Source organism: Sinohyriopsis cumingii, chromosome 4 (assembly GCF_028554795.1).
Source record: "Sinohyriopsis cumingii isolate HCF-2022 chromosome 4, ASM2855479v2, whole genome shotgun sequence".
NCBI lineage: Eukaryota > Metazoa > Mollusca > Bivalvia > Unionida > Unionidae > Sinohyriopsis > Sinohyriopsis cumingii.
In genome coordinates, this window is record NC_142964.1 from 124285999 (window position 1) to 124303545 (window position 17547).

The window sequence follows — 17547 nt, forward strand, 5'->3', positions numbered from 1 at the left end:
TGGCTTGTACTTGGTATCAATTTTCTTTCATGTCCATCATTCTCTTTGCATGATTGTTCATTGTAGACAAATGAAATGTTGCAAGTAAAGTAAAACCTGTCCTAATGGTCACCAGTATATAGTGGTCACCAAGTTTCAGTGGTCATTTCTTCACTGCAAAATTTCTTTTAGAAATGCCCTGTGTATAACAGTGAGCTGCCTTGTATAGTCAGCAGTCATGTGTTTCCTAACCAAAAGTAGTTTCTCCCTGTCATAAGCAGTCACTCAGTCATGTGTTTCCTAACCAAAAGTAGTTTCTCCCTGTCATAAGCAGTCACTCAGTCATCTCCTACTTATACTCACCATACTCCAGTCACATTGACAATCTGACTCAATACTGTCAGTTTGCTATGGCAGTTTTTATCCTTACAGGAGATCAATGCATGCAAATTATTTGCTGAATGGTGAGAAAAGTAGTTGTGTTATTACAGCAGAAAGAGAAGTTGCTTTTTGTTTGAATGTGACATAATATTTTGGCATCTTTATCTATTTGTCTGTGAATTAAAATTTTATCTGATGATAAAAGTTCATGTTAGACAATAGAGATTAGTTACATCTCTTTTTGATAGCGTCAGATGTAGTTCAGTATCTAAAACTTGTTGCTAAAGGCTGGCGAAGTTTCAATTCATGGTTCACTGAAATTGCCATATATGGCTTGTTTTTTATTCTCTCTTATCCCTTTCACATAAGCTGACTGTCTTTTGATATTGGCAAGTTGAGCAACTTAGTTACTAATAAAACTAGCATCTGCAGAAGTAATAACATTTTTATTTACACAATTTTTATTTCATAGTTAATCTGTAAAACTTTAATGCAAATTATATCATCTACATTTAACGTTTACAGGTTCCATGTTCTCAAAACTTTTTTTTATTATGGAACTCAAGTTCAAGCACAAGTTCTACAGATGTTTTCATTCTTTAATTGGATTAAAGTTTTGATCTTGGTTTTACATTGTTTAATTAGAATAAAGGATTGAAGTTTAAATCCTAGTTCTATATTCATTATTTTTTAAATCTTTTGAATCTTGGTTTTACATTCCTCAAATTGGATTAAGGTTTTGAATCTTGGTCTGTCAAGAGGTTGCTTTTTTTTTGTTTCTGTACCGGCGTGGTAGATTATATTGATATGAATATATTCTATGTGTCATATCTGATTTGGTGGATTCTAACTTTAATTTGAGTTTTGTACCAACAATTTGTATAAGACTATGTATTTAGATCAATTCAGTCAAAGAATCTGTTTAGCATCTGTGTTAGATTGATTGTCTGTATGTGAAGTTAATACAAATTGTGGAGGAATGTTTTTCAGAGTGAGTGAGGAATTATGATAATTACTGTTTCTATATATGAAGTTAGAGTGCTACACCATTGTGGAGCCCATCACTGTACTGATACAACACTAATAATGTGGATATAGTCATTGTTCCCATTCATTTTTTAAAAACTTTGTTTATCATTGCTAATTAAGTTATTTCAGTCCGATTTGGTTCATAGCTAACGAGGACTAATTATGACGTGATTTAACATTATTAAATACATGTACTCTGTTGTTTTTGTGTGAATTATTATAACATTGCCTTGTTGGAACACCACTCATTATAAGGTTCTCTCACTTATATCCTGGGTCACTCCTCATTATTAAGATCCCTCACTTATAACATAGGTCATTCCTCATTATAAAGATCTCTTTTTTATAACATGGGTCACCCCTCATTATAAAGATCTCTTTTGTAACATTGATGAGCCATAACAACATCTGTTATTTTATGTAAATTTACATAAAGTAACAAATGTTGTTATGGCTCATCAATTTCTAGGTCAATACAAATATTTTCCAGTATCAGCAACAAGTTGAAACATAATAAAGTTAAAAGGTTGAATTCCTGTAGAAACCACCATGTAAAGTTTCACAAACATAACTGTTTTTCTGTTTTATTTGTTTGTCTTGTGTATGTTTTGTATTTGCCTTTGAAAAAGATTCCTTAAAGAGTCGAAAGTGCTCAGGCTAGCTAGATACTAGTTTCGCACTGTTCGTTGTCAGTTTATTGCATTTATCTTAATCAATCCCTGACACATGTGATCCCTTGCTGGATCCGGTGCACTTGAAAGGATTGTTATTCACCATATGATTTGTATTCTTTATATATGTATATATAATGCACAATTTTTACAAGATGACAAATTAGAGGACAAATGCTATTGAAAACTAGACAATGATCTACTACTACAATAAAATATGCACAAGGCTTCAAGGATGAGTACATATAGGATTCATACAAATAGTAGTAGCAAACATATAAAAACATTTCAGGCATGATAACAATGTTGTATAAAAGTCTCTTATTTATAACATGGGTCACTTCTCATTATAAAGATCTCATTTATAACATGGGTCACCCCTCATTATAAAGATATCATTTATAACATGGGTCACCCCTCATTATAATGCTCACTCACAACATATGTCACTTGCATAACTTCTATGAACTGTGAATTGTATGGTATGGATTTATTACAATTGTCCAGATAGTGCAGTGGGTGCTATGTACAACTGTCCAGATAATGCATTGGGTGCTATGTACAATGATGCTCTGATGAGGTAGAAAGTACTTGTTAACTTTATATGTACTCTGCAGGTCAGAAAGAGCCAACTAATAAGTGTGAGGCAGGATATGTGTGTGTCAGTGGAGCTGACAATGCCCACCCTACAGATGGTATTCAAGGCTATATTTGCCCGGCTGGTTACTATTGCCCTGCTGGTTCAAGTCAGGGAACCAAGTGCCCACAGGGAACATTCAGCAACAACACAGGACTTCACAATGTGACAGGGTGCCAGGACTGCAGCCCTGGCAAATACTGCAATGTGGAAGGTGAGAGTTCAAGGTCGAATTTTGTCTCGTGTACAAATTATGTTATTACTTTTGTCATGACATTGTTAGCTCTTCTGGTTGAAAACCAGAAAACAAGAAGACCTTATGTGAATGACCAGTTTCCTTCATCAGGCCATTCATTGTCTGTTATCTGTTAGCTTTTTTTATTGTCACTAATTCTCCTAAACTACTTTGAAGAAAGTTATGAAACCTGGCACACAGTTTCTTCCTGAAGTCAAGTTGGTTCTAAATGAAAATGGACATCCAATATGGTCGCCACATGGGCTGTATTAAAACCCATGCTATTGTTGCTTCTGAATGGAAGACCATGCCAACATTGGGATTTTATCAAAGAATTATGATAGTTAGATGTCCTAAATGAAATCATTGCCAATATCACATCCAACATGGCTGAAATAATCTTAGACTTTTTGAAAGAGTGTGGTCTTTATTGGAAATTAGGCTCTTCATTTGAAGGATTTTACCCTTTTTTACCTTTATCTTTGGGTTCTTTTTGTGGAATATCTAAATTTAATCAGCACTATATAACCAGGATTGTGCTTAAGTTCCATTAACCCCTGTAAATACATGTCTACAGGTTAGAAATCTTGCTATCTCCACTCTTGTTGAATGAATGTTCCTTTTGCATCGTTGGCCATCTTGAATATATCACTACTGTTTGTTTTGAATGGATGGTCATATCAGCATCGGATTTTCACTGAAAGACTTCTTATGGCATGTAATTGGTTCTAAATGAAAATCTGACCTCCAATATGGCTGCCTTGATAGTCCTTTTATCACCAGTTCTCCAAATGAATAGTCATAGTGTCATGAGGTTTCCACTAAAAGATTTCCCTTCATATGTTATTGGTACTAAATTAAGATGTTTTTTAAATCTAGCCCTCAACATGGCCACCATGGTGACCCTCTTGAAAGCTTGTTATCACTACTCCTAAACAGATGGTTATAAAAACATGTGATTTTCACTAAATACTTCTCATACTATCTTGCTGATCCTAAATGAAAATAAATCTGACCAGAAAAAGTGGACTAGCAGTCATAATGGCTTAGTGTTTTGAATACTGGTTTTAATTCCACCATTGTATCAGCACTTTGTCAGCTGCTTTAGTTTTATCTTCATATGCTTTGATTGCCTTGGCACAGTATAATCATAACATGTTGTTGTGCCATGAAACATGAAACCAGACCAAGCTGATTTGACCTCCAGCATGAAACCAGACCAAGCTGATTTGACCTCCAGCATGAAACCAGACCAAGCTGATTTGACCTCCAGCATGAAAATCATGTTATCACTACTTCTTGTGAAGAGATGCTGGTGTATATACAAATCTTTTACTGAAAGAAGTCATATGATCATGTATCTGATCCTAAAGAAAATGGATCCAATTTAACTTCATTAAACAAGTTAAAATTGTTATTATTCCTCAGATAGATTTATTGACACTAGCTTTCAATGAAACATTTTTTATGATGTGTAGTTTGCCCAAAATGATCTGACCACATGAAATGGCTACCATTGGGACCATTTTAAAACTGGTATAATTTCTCCTCCTAAACAAATAATCATGTTGACATTAGGTTGTAATTTTTATACTTGTTACTAAATGAAACTGAATCCAATATGATCTCCCAAAATGACCACTGTGATGACCATTTGGAAGCTCTTTTCATGGTCACTTTTTCTGAAAGGATTGTTGTATTGGCATCGGGTTTTTGCTGAAATGCATCCTGCAACCTATATATTTTCCTATATTAAAAAGTTTGCCTACTTAACGTCCAAAAATGTTTGAAATGGTTTAAACACAAAAATTTCTTTTGGACAGTAGAGCCTTAGTCCCTGCAAGTGACTCTTGTTTTTTATAGTTATTGTTGTTGTTGTTACTGTCATGCATTTTCTATGACAAATATTTAAGAACTATGTCTACTCTTATGAATGTTATTCAAACTTCTGGTGCCATATTTAGGCCTATTTGTACTTCTTAATCTTTTGCTCTCTCTCTCTCTCTTTTTCTCTCTCAATGAATATATGCCAAAATGTCAAGATGCTCTAGTACACATTTCTACGATCAACAAGGAGTTGCCATAAAAAATGTCAAGACTATATATGCTCTAGTACACATTTCTACGATCAGCAAGGAGTTGCCATAAAAAATGTCAAGACTATATATGCTCTAGTACACATTTCTACGATCAACAAGGAGTTGCCATAAAAAATGTCAAGACTATATATGCTCTAGTACACATTTCTACGATCAACAAGGAGTTGCCATAAAAAATGTCAAGACTATATATGCTCTAGTACACATTTCTACGATCAACAAGGAGTTGCCATAAAAAATGTCAAGACTATATATGCTCTAGTACACATTTCTACGATCAACAAGGAGTTGCCATAAAAAATGTCAAGACTATATATGCTCTAGTACACATTTCTATGATCAACAAGGAGTTGCCATAAAAAATGTCAAGACTATATATGCTCTAGTACACATTTCTATGATCAACAAGGAGTTGCCATAAAAAATGTCAAGACTATATATGCTCTAGTACACATTTTTACAATCAACAAGGAGTTGCCATAAAAAATGTCTAAAAACAAAATCTCAAGTTACATAATGTGGAATTTTAGTATTAACTCATTTTCCACATGAATTTTGCAAATTGACCATCACTGAACTTACATTGCCTGATACTATTCCATATTAAGTGTAATCCATAATATGTTATTGTACACCTGTTACATGCTACATTCCCCCTCACAAGAAAAATCTATTAATTTTTGTATGAAAACAATAAATTATTTTGATAAAAGTTGCTGCCCTTAAATTATTCTAAAAGTTTTTGAACTTCTTTTCATTGATGTAGTACTGCAACCATTAATTGCATTGGCATACAAGTTGAAACATTTTGTATTGTCAGTTGTGGCTTTGCCACTCATGACAATGCAATGTTTTTACATCAGTTGTGAAATATTTCAGATAGAAAAATGTGGATATTCTTCTATTCTCTTGATATAATACATAAGTTGAAGATTGTGTGAAAATAATTATTTGCACTTAGATATTATGATATTTTGAGAAGACTGAAACATCATTTTTAAAAGTCATATGAATTATACTTGTAGGCCTGACTGCCCCAGCTGGACTGTGTACAGCCGGTCACTACTGTACCCTAAGGGCCATTGTTGAGAGCCCTATTGGACAGTCATATGGGGACTATTGCCCAGTAGGACATTATTGCCCACAAGGCACTGGTACTCCCACCCCCTGTCCTGCAGGCACATATCTCCCAGATACAGGCAGGTCTGATGTGAATTACTGCATTGATTGCCCTGGAGGAATGTACTGTGAACGGGCAGGACTTGCAAACTTTACAGGTGAGTAAAATCATCAACTTGGCAGTTTTAGTAAATAAGAATATTCCATATTCTTAGTAACTTGGATGGTGATAATGTATCACATATTCTTAGTAACTTGGATGGTGATAATGTATTACATGTTCTTAGTAACTTGGATGACGATGATGTATCACATATTCTTAGTAACTTGGATGGTGATGATGTGTATTACATATTCTCAGTAACTTGGATGGTGATAATGTATCACATATTCTCAGTAACTTGGATGGTGATAATGTATCACATATTCTCAGTAACTTGGATGGTGATGATGTGTATTACATATTCTCAGTAACTTGGATGGTGATAATGTATCACATATTCTCAGTAACTTGGATGGTGATGATGTGTATTACATATTCTCAGTAACTTGGATGGTGATAATGTATCACATATTCTTAGTAACTTGGATGGTGATAATGTATCACATATTCTTAGTAACTTGGATGGTGATGATGTGTATTACATATTCTCAGTAACTTGGATGGTGATAATGTATCACATATTCTTAGTAACTTGGATGGTGATAATGTATCACATATTCTTAGTAACTTGGATGGTGATGATGTGTATTACATATTCTCAGTAACTTGGATGGTGATAATGTATCACATATTCTTAGTAACTTGGATGACAATAATGAGTATCACATATTCTTAGTAACTTGGATGGTGATAATATGTATCCAGGACTTGGGTTTTGGGAAATGCAGGAGAGCTGTGAACTGTGCTCCTGGTAGTGTTGAGGCAACTGCCATGAAATCTGGGACAACATTTTTTTGAGAAAAGGCAACTGCCATGAAATCTGGGACAAATTTATTTTGAGAAGTTCACTCAGAAAACATCTGGAAATCTTTATTTTCAACAATAAGATTGAGGAGAATGATGGATTGTTCTCCTGGAAGCAATCTTAGTAACTTTAATTTTGATACTTAGATTTATTTGTTCTTTTGTTTGTTGTTTAATGGCATGTCAAAACTTGGAAGTCTGTATAGTCAAGGCAGTAGAATAAAATGCCCTGCATAGATTCACACAGTTAAGAGTTTAATCTTGTTTTTTTCTGAGTTTATCATGGTATTAACTGTCAGTTGCTGAATCATACAGTAAATAATGCCCAATGGGTGTTATCTAAGCTGTGTGAGTCAGCATCTGACAGTTTATACCACAATAAACTCAGAAAAATGTTAAACTCTTATTATTGCAATTATTTATAATTTTATTTATTTTCTTCTTTTTTTATTGATATTTTCTATCAGTTTTTAAGCATAAGCCTGTTTAAGCATATGAATTCTTGTTGACGCAACTGCTATATAACTTTTTATTGAACAGGGAATTCTCCATCTGTAATGTAATAGCTATGTCAGTATCAAACAAAAAATTCTACCAGTGATAGGCAAACTAAGGTTTTGAACATTCCACAGCATGGTCTTAATCTTTTATCTAAATTCAGTATTCAAAGCAAAGGGTGTGTTGTTTTGTTTGACATATGAATGACTCTTGGTTTTGATGCTATCATGACTTCATTGTGACTTGTGATTCGTTATTGTCCAGATACTAAAGTAAACCCCTCTCAAGACCAGATGCCCTCAGGACTAAAGTAAACCCCTCTCAAGACCAGATGCCCTCAAGGACTAAAGTAAACCACTCTAAAGACCTAAATTGACCCCAATACTAAAGTAAACCCCTCACTAAGACCAGATGCTTTTAGGACAAAAATAAACCCCTTTCAAGACCAGATGCCCTCTGGACTAAAGTAAACCTTTTCAAGACCAAAAATGAATTCAGGACTAAAGTAAATATTCTCAAGACCAGATGTCCTCACTACCCAACATACACTTTAGGTACCATCTCAAGACCAAATGTTCTTAGGACAAATCATACAGTTTTTAGGAGGAGAGGAAATGTTTGTACTAGGCTGGTTTTACTAAAATTCTCAGTGTCCCCTTAAATTTAGATTTGCTTATGATATTTCAGTAAATATCAATATGTTGGTCAGAGTTGGATATAATGGGCAGGATGTAAAACCATGTTTTCATTTTAAAATTTAGCTCATGGAAACTTTTTTAATTATGAAAAAGAGTTGGTGAGTTTCTTAAATTTGAGTGTAGACCTCTTGTACAAACATTACAAATTTAAGGTTGTATTTTAATCTGCAATGAATGCTGAATGTTCTGTGACAAAATCATGGTTACCAACCAAGCAATAAGATATTTAAAAATCTAAATTTAGGGAAGAGATTTTGAGATGTTTAGCGAAAATGGTACATGAAGACCATTATATTTTCAAAGGGGTTTCAGTTTACTGAAGGTTTGCTATTGAACGGTTTCATTGTAATGTGTGTGTGATAAACTTATTTATAATCTGTAGTCAATTTTAGAATGTAACTGTAAGCTCTTAGTTGCTTTTTCTAAGTCCAGAATGTAAGTGTGAATTTGGTCTGCTTCAGGGATGTGTGCTGAGGGATTCTACTGTTATAGGAATGCCACCACCAGTACCCCCACAGATGGTATCACTGGTGATGTATGTCCAGTTGGTCATTACTGTCCAGTTGGCATCAGTAGTCCTTTGCCATGTGCAGATGGTAAGTCTAAAACATTGTAAAAAAGAAAATGTAAAACCCACACAATTTTAATTGATATTAATTGGAAAGCAATTTTTTTAATAAATGTACTATTAATGATGCCGCAAAGTGATTTATACTATAATGTTATGTCTACAAGTTACAAGACAGTACTGCATCCTAGATGAATAGTTGTAGGAAGATTTGTCATAAATAGAAATAATTAGATGTTTCATCAGTTTCATGTGAAGTGAACAAGTCATTTTATATCGTCAAAATATACATTATAATAAAGATGATACTAATTTTGGGCTCATGAAATATTTACTGTACATGTATGTAATCATTATGACCAGGTTGATTATACAACAAGTGGCAACAATATACTGTGACTCTATCTTCTACAGGTACCTATATGAATGTAACACAGGCAAGCTCTTGTATCCAGTGTCCGGCTCGTTATTACTGTGTTAATGCTAATGCTAATCCAATCCCCTGTCCCCGGGGCAGGTATTGCCCTTCTGGGGTTGGATTTGACCACCTTGCTTGCCCTGTGGGTACATATGGACCCAATGAGATGTTGATGCAGGAGAGTGAGTGTACGCAGTGTGATGGTGGATACTACTGTGAGAGCCCAGGGCTGAGCAATGTCAGTGGCCCCTGTGCACCTGGTTACTACTGCAACCGTGGGGTGAATACAGCAAATCCCAGCAATAATAACACTGGAACTGGAGGTCAGAAGTGTTAAAATAGTTTGTATACTCATAGAATCTTTTTTAGCTTGTATCAGTAATTAAATTCATACTCTTGATTTTTTTAAATAAAAGAACTTTTGAGATTTGTAACACCTAAGTTGAACAAATTATGGAAAGAAAAAGGTTCAAGAAATACATACTGACAATTTTCTCCATTAAATATGTCAGTTATAGTAGTATCATTACATTTATTTTTTGGGTACAAGCTTTTTCAGGTTTTATTGTAGATTTCATGAAATATTTTTCAGGCTGCTGTTGCCCTTTAGTTAAACTTATAAAATCTTACTCAGCCAATTGTTATAAAGTCCTTTTGGTTAAAATTGTAGTTTTAAGAAAATTTTATTCAGGCTATTGTTATTATGAACTTCTGGTTAAAATTGGATATTTCATAAAATTTTGTTCAGGCTTTTCTTATTATGAACTTTTGGTTAAAATTGGAGATTTCATAAAATTTTGTTCAGGCTCTTGGTTTCATGTCCTTTTGGTTAAAATTGAAGATTTCATAAAATTTTGTTCAGGCTATTGTTGTTATGTTAATTATAATGATATAATAAAACTTGAATATTCAGGTTTGTAATGTTTCAAGAAGACCAGTTTGATGATCAGAATATTGTCAGTGATCGGAATATTGAATTTGCTACACAACTGTTTGTTTTCATGGCAGCTTTAATGGTCATAAAAATTGGTTATCCTAAGGTGTTGTTCTGTAACTTGGGTGTTGTTCTGTTACTTGGGTGTTCTGTAACGTGGGTGTTGTTCTGTAACTTGATTATGACCATGCTCTCTTCATTGATTTGCAAATATTTGATTTTTTTTAAATAAAATAAAAAGTGAGTTGTGTAGATAATATTTGTTAAACAATTAAGATAAAAGACCATCTCAATCAATTGTTGAGTGTATGTATGACAAATCATATCTGTAGTGAACATTATTCATGTACATGTTTTATTCAAACAGGCTATTGCATTGAGGCCCATTATTGCCCAGAGGGAACTATTGATCCTAAAAGCTGCCCTGAAGGGACTTACAATGACCAAACTCACCAAGGCAGTTGTAAAACTTGCCCAGCTGGATATTATTGTCTCTCTGGCAACACTACATACACAGCAACACCCTGTCCCAAAGGTAAATTCTGCAGAATTTATAGATTTTGTGTTCCTCCTCTTTTGTTGAAATCAGTGCCTCCAAAACACCCATACCATGACCTGACAAACATGGGGACAGTTATAAGACATGTCCTGTGGGTTGTTATTTTCTAACCAACTGGGACAGTTGTAAGACTTGTCTTGTAGGAATTATTGTTTGGCCAACTCCATCACTTCTTATACCCATGTCCAACCATAAAGACACTGTATGTATTTTCTTAAAATTCAAATCCAACTGAAGACAACATAGATCATTATCTACTATCACACTGGCAGATCAGGGTCTATGTTGTTTGTTCCACTGATTACTGAAAAGAAGCTGTATAGATCCAGATTGGTCTGTGCATTATGCAATGTCAGATTTGGGTTTGTTTAATTAGATCAGACTTATAAGTAAGTATATACATTAAGTATGGCAGAAATAAGTGATTCATATTGATATGACATATGGACTGGATGTGTTTGTTGTTTTGTGTTTATCTGTAGGGTATCTGTTATTTCAAGTTTTATTGATTTGATCAGTTCATACATCTATATATGTTACCATTTGTAATTTACCCAAGAATGGTCATCAATTGACCCTTTACCTCATGCAAGCACATCTGGATGCCTCTACTCAATTCTCATAGAAGCGCCATTTTACACCTTTACCCAATTTGCATCAAAGCGTGTTTTTATGCCTCTACACCATTCTCATGGAAGTGCCTTTCAATGCCTGCTGTAAACACAGTCATTTTGAGCAGGTTTTCTTAGTGCTACATTTTTTTATGTGAATGACCATTACGTCAGATCACATGATCACTGTTAAGACCTGGTTATAATTGGCTATTTAAAGTAACTGGGTCATATTCTCCACTTTCCAAAATTTAGACCACTGATTTCATTTAGTACTTTCTTGAGCGTTCATGATTAGAATCACTACTAAGAAAACTTCCATAGCTTAAGTAAAGGCTCTGATAGTGATATAGGGAGCAATTAGTTTTTATAAGTTATCAAATTCAGATGAATTAGTGATGTAGTCACAGACAAAACTTATACATTTTGAGTATGAGAAATGGCAGCTACAGTTGGTCATGCAGCTTCATTGGCTTGATGATGAACGAGAGATCTCAAAATTTTAAAGTGCATAAAAAAATTCTTCCTTGGAAAAGAATTATACAGCTATAACAATCGGACTTTACTCTTAAATCTTTCAATATATAATAGATGTGTACCAAATATTTACAGTGGTTAAAATTGATGTTGAATGTAACATGTACTACACTGCTTAACAGTCAACAGTCAGGCCTATGTGTATGGAGTCAAATAGGTAACAGGCAGGCCTATGTGTATGGAGTCAAACAGTTAACAGTCAGGCCTATGTGTACAGAGTTGAATAGGTAACAGGCAGGCCTATGTGTATGGAGTTGAATAGGTAAACAGGTAGGCCTATGTGTATGGAATCAAATAGGTAACAGGCAGGCCTGTGTGTATGGGGTCAAATAGGTAACAGACAGGCATATGTGTATGGAGTCAAACAGTTAACAGGCAGGCCTGTGTGTATGGAGTCAAATAGTTAACAGGCAGGCCTATGTGTATGGAGTCAAATAGGTAACAGACAGGCCAGTGTGTATGGAGTCAAACAGTTAACAGGCAGGGCTATGTGTATGGAGTCAAACAGTTAACAGACAGGCCTATGTGTATGGAGTCAAACAGTTAACAGGCAGGGCTATGTGTATGGAGTCAAACAGTTAACAGACAGGCCTATGTGTATGGAGTCAAACAGGTAACAGGCAGGCCTATGTGTGTGGAGTCAAATAGGTAACAGGTGCACTGCACTATGTAACTTTGGTACATGTATATGAACTGGCTAAAATGCTATACACTCTATGAGGTAAAGGGTTAAAAAAATCTCACTTCATATATCTTGAAGGGTTTGAATTTAGCTTCGATAAAAGTGTTACTCTGATATACATTTATAGACTGGTTAACACTCTATCTTCATGATGTGATTCATGTAGTTCTTTTACATTAGGTGGATTGTAAAATGTGCTGAATCACAAAAGCTCTTGGGAGTGGAGGTGGAAAATAACATTACTTAATAGGAAAGTTGTTAGTAGAGATAGACAATAACATTACTTGATAGGAAAGTTGGGAGTATAGTTAAAAAATGACATAACTTGATAGGAAAGTTGTTAGTAGAGGTAGAAAATAACATAACTTGATAGAAAAGTTATTAGTAGAGGTAGAAAATAGCATAACTTGATAGGAAAGTTGTTAGTAGAGGTAGAAAATAACATAACTTGATAGGAAAGTTGTTAGTAGAGATAGAAAATAACATTACTTGATAGGAAAGTTGTTAGTAGAAGTAGAAATAACATTACTTGATAGGAAAGTTGTTAGTAGAGGTGAAAATAACGTTACTTGATAGGAAAGTTGTTATTAGAGATAGAAAATAACATTACTTGATAGGAAAGTTGTTAGTAGAGGTGAAAATAACATAACTTGATAGGAAAGTTGTTAGTAGAGGTAGAAAATAACATAACTTGATAGGAAAGTTGGGAGTATAGGTAAAAAATAACATTACTTGATAGAAAAGTTGTTAGGAGAGGTAGAAAATAACATTACTTGGGATTATAGGTAGAAAATAACATTAATTGATAGGCGATATACAATATAGATATTTAATGTAGCTTTAAAAAATATTTCAGTCATTTCGCTATGATGTCTGCAGTGTGGTAGTTTATTGTGATGTCTAGCACTGGGGCATCGTGTCACAGACATATAGCATGATGTCCTACCCAATCACATTATCCTGACACCAGGCCGACCAGTCCTAACACTAACCTCTTAATGCTGAGTGCCTAGCGAGGCAGTTATTAGTACCATTTTTTATTAGTCTTTGGTATGACTTGACTCGGGTTGGATCATGCAATCTCCCACATCCGACACTCTAATCACTAGGCCGCCGGAGTGGTATAATTGATAGGAAAGTTGGGAGTGGAAATAGAAAATAACATTAATTGATAGGAAAGTTGGGAGTAGAGATAGAAAATAACATTAATTGATAGGAAAGTTGGGAGTGGAGATAGAAAATAACATTAATTGATAGGAAAGTTGGGAGTGGAGATAGAAAATAACATTAATTGATAGGAAAGTTGGGAGTGGAGATAGAAAATAACATTAATTGATAGGAAAGTTGGGAGTGGAGATAGAAAATAACATTAATTGATAGGGAAGACAGATATGGACCTCAAAATCTACCATCTTGATGTCAATCTTATTTTCTTATTTCAGGCTCATATTGCCCAGCAGGAACTCAGGATCCTGCTCAATACAAGTGCCCAGCTGGTACCTACAACAACGTGACTCTGGCTGATAGTGACCAGGATTGTCTCCCTTGCCCAGGTCAGTTATCTTTCTAAAGTACAAGTCCTACAGGTATGTGGTATCAACTATCTCAGCTATAGGTGTCATTCTTGAGAATCTGATTATATATATACATATCTCTCTCTCTCTCTCTCTCTCTCTCTCTCTCTCTCTCTCTCTCTATATATATATATATATATATATATATATATATATATATATATATATATATATCTGTGTGTGGCAATGATTAAGTTTATTTTGCATTTAGTTAATATTTCTTGTAAGATTATTAAATAACTGCCCCAGGAAATACATACGGTGAAACCAACATTTAAGTATAGGGGCATATTTAGATGAGGACAACCAAGACATGTGATCAAGTGTAAATTGGATTGAATATGATGCACATTGTTGGCACAAAGAAAGCAATGTATTTGAAACTTGTACTGCATGCCACACTGGTGATAATGTTGACTTTTTATGGACCCTGATTGGTGCCCAACCAGCACTGTAAAAGTCCATGGTAATTGACAATTTTCCTCTTCCTGACCCAGATTAGTGCCCAAACAGCATTGTAAAAGTCCATGGTAATTGACAATTTTCCTCTTCCTGACCCAGATTAGTGCCCAACCAGCACTGTAAAAGTCCCTGGTAATTGACAGTTTTCCTCTTCTTGACCCAGATTAGTGCCCAAACAGCACTGTAAAAGTCCATGGTAATTGACAATTTTCCTCTTCCTGACCCAGATTAGTGCCCAAACAGCATTGTAAAAGTCCATGGTAATTGACAATTTTCCTCTTCCTGACCCAGATTAGTGCCCAAACAGCACTGTAAAAGTCCATGGTAATTGACAATTTTCCTCTTCCTGACCCAGATTAGTGCCCAAACAGCACTGTAAAAGTCCATGGTAATTGACAGTTTTCCTCTTCCTGACCCAGATTAGTGCCCAAACAGCACTGTAAAAGTCCATGGTAATTGACAGTTTTCCTCTTCCTGACCCAGATTAGTGCCCAAACAGCACTGTAAAAGTCCATGGTAATTGACAGTTTTCCTCTTCCTGACCCAGATTAGTGCCCAACCAGCACTGTAAAAGTCCATGGTAATTGACAGTTTTCCTCTGGAAGGTTTATGATGAAGGTGCTGGTCACTCAATAATCAGAAGTGAAAAAACTTTTGTAAAGACATATTAGTGTTAAATTTACAAAGGAGAATAATAATTTATCTTAGATTAATAATGGTACATGTATATACTTGACCTTATTTGTGTACACTTTTACAGGCGTCATTAAAAGAACATGTCATATATTTTTTTAAAATATATTTCATTGTGATTAATTTATGTATGCATATTTATTATTTCACAACATTTCATATGATGAATTAAGTTAATCATTGTGTGATTTGATAGGGTTCTGATAAAACTGTCCTTGCCAAAATTTGATCAGCTTTTGGTTATCAATTTTAGGTGGTCATTACTGTGCTGGAGAGGGTTTGTCAGAGCCCACAGGTATCTGTGCTGCAGGCTGGTACTGTTCTGGTGGGGCCTATAGTGAACTGCCAGACAGCAACTTCTCTGATACATACAGCATCAACAGTACATGTCCCATTTACTCACTGAACTTTACGGGAGGAAAGTGTCCACCAGGTAATATACCTATTTATCTGTCTATGAACATGTCTTTATATATGTCAACCAGTTGTTTGCTCAGTTAATGCTGTTTACGTTGGCCCACAAGTAAAGCCATCATATACAAATTTATCATGTTGGCCATAAATTCTTTGATCAGTCCAATATTGAAACAAATAATGCTGATATCAAAATGTATAATAATAATAATATTAAATAAACATTTAGCTAAAGAACTAATCTACCTTGAGGCCCTCATACAAAAGAATTTTTTTTATTTTAACTGCATCGCTCAGGCCACTGGATATACTGGGTTTGGAAGAAGGAAATAGAGTGGGTATTTCTAATCACAACTGGAATACTATTCTAGAGCAAATTTCCAGAGTATTGGAAACCTCTTTTTTATATAATTCCTAATTTGGTTTGTAAATTTTGTACTGTTTGGTAGACATGGATCACAGGTGGGGAGTATTACAAGGTAGACTATACTGAAATAATGATTGTATATATTCAAGAGCACTATTATTGGATATCCTGTACATTAATTTGACTTTTCTCAACTAGATTAGGTCTTAATAATTTTAATTTACCAGCTAAAGTTTCCTTGATTTCTTTCCGGATTGATATTAGTCACAATGCTCTTTTTTGGAGTTATGCTAGGTTTGCTATGTTTTTATCATTTGAATTACCCCATATTGTATTGAATTAGCCCATATTGTATTACAGTAGTCTAAATAGGGTTGTATGTAACTGTTATAAAATAGTTTTATGTGTCTTTGAGGGAGAAAATGTCTTATCCTACAGAGAAGCCATAAAATTGAATTACCTTTCTACTGGTATGTTTGATACGTTCAGTCCATGATAGGTTATTATCTACCAAAACACCAAGTAATCTGTCATGACAGGACATTTACAAATTTTTATCCTTCCATATCATAGTTCATCACTATCAAGATTTGTCCATTTTTGCCGTGTTAAGATAAGTAATATTTTAGTTTTACCAGTATTTACCACCATGCCATTGCATGTGCACTAGCTTTCCAGTTTGTTTTGGGCATCCTGTAAAGAAATTTCTAGTTCATGCTATGTGTTTTGGATGTCAGACAATGATGTGTCATCTGTATAGAGATCGATAGATGAAATTAAGTCCTCTAGTAAAAGTGGTAGGTCATTAATAAATAAAATGAATAGTAATGGACCTAGAATTGAGCCTTGTGGTACTCCATATCTAATTGTTCCAGGTTCAGACAGAACATTATTTATATAAACGTGTTGTATTCTCTCACTTTAGTATGAAGTAAACAATCTAACTGTGCTTTCATCACATTGGTAAATTTTCAGTTTCTTCAAAAGGATGTCTTGATTCACCGTGTCCAAAGCTTTCTTGAAATCTACAAATACGGATCCTATTATTCTACCTTGATCAAGTGCTTGAAGCCATTTATCAGGGAGATCAAGGCAGTCTCACATGAACGTTTCTGTCTAAAGCCTGATTGATTTAAGGTGTAACAGCAAGTGTTTGGTTAAATAAGACATGAATGAGTTATTGACATGTTTTTCAATCAATTTTGACAAGTTTTTGGTAGTATTGCGATTGGCCATTAGTTATCAGCATCATCCTTGGAACCAGATTTGTGAATAGCCATTACTTTTGCCATTTTCCATAGTTTGAGGACAGATGAGGTTGCAATACTTAAATTGATAATGAATGTTATGCTATCTGAAATAATTCAGACTGACATTTTAATGAGTCAAGGACCTGATCAAGTCCTATAGATTTC

At 34.6% G+C, this 17547-nt stretch overlaps 1 protein-coding gene across 1 annotated transcript in view; it reads left to right on the forward strand.

Moving 5' to 3' along the window:
* LOC149802037 (uncharacterized) overlaps positions 1-17547 on the forward strand; it is a 316208-nt gene that overhangs the window by 189314 nt on the left and 109347 nt on the right. The window contains exons 46-52 of the mRNA XM_089956881.1: positions 2678-2911; positions 6057-6308; positions 8775-8909; positions 9296-9622; positions 10601-10768; positions 14065-14175; positions 15605-15784. Coding sequence (XP_089813007.1) covers positions 2678-2911; positions 6057-6308; positions 8775-8909; positions 9296-9622; positions 10601-10768; positions 14065-14175; positions 15605-15784 — 1407 coding nt within the window. The remainder of the gene's footprint in view (positions 1-2677; positions 2912-6056; positions 6309-8774; positions 8910-9295; positions 9623-10600; positions 10769-14064; positions 14176-15604; positions 15785-17547) is intronic.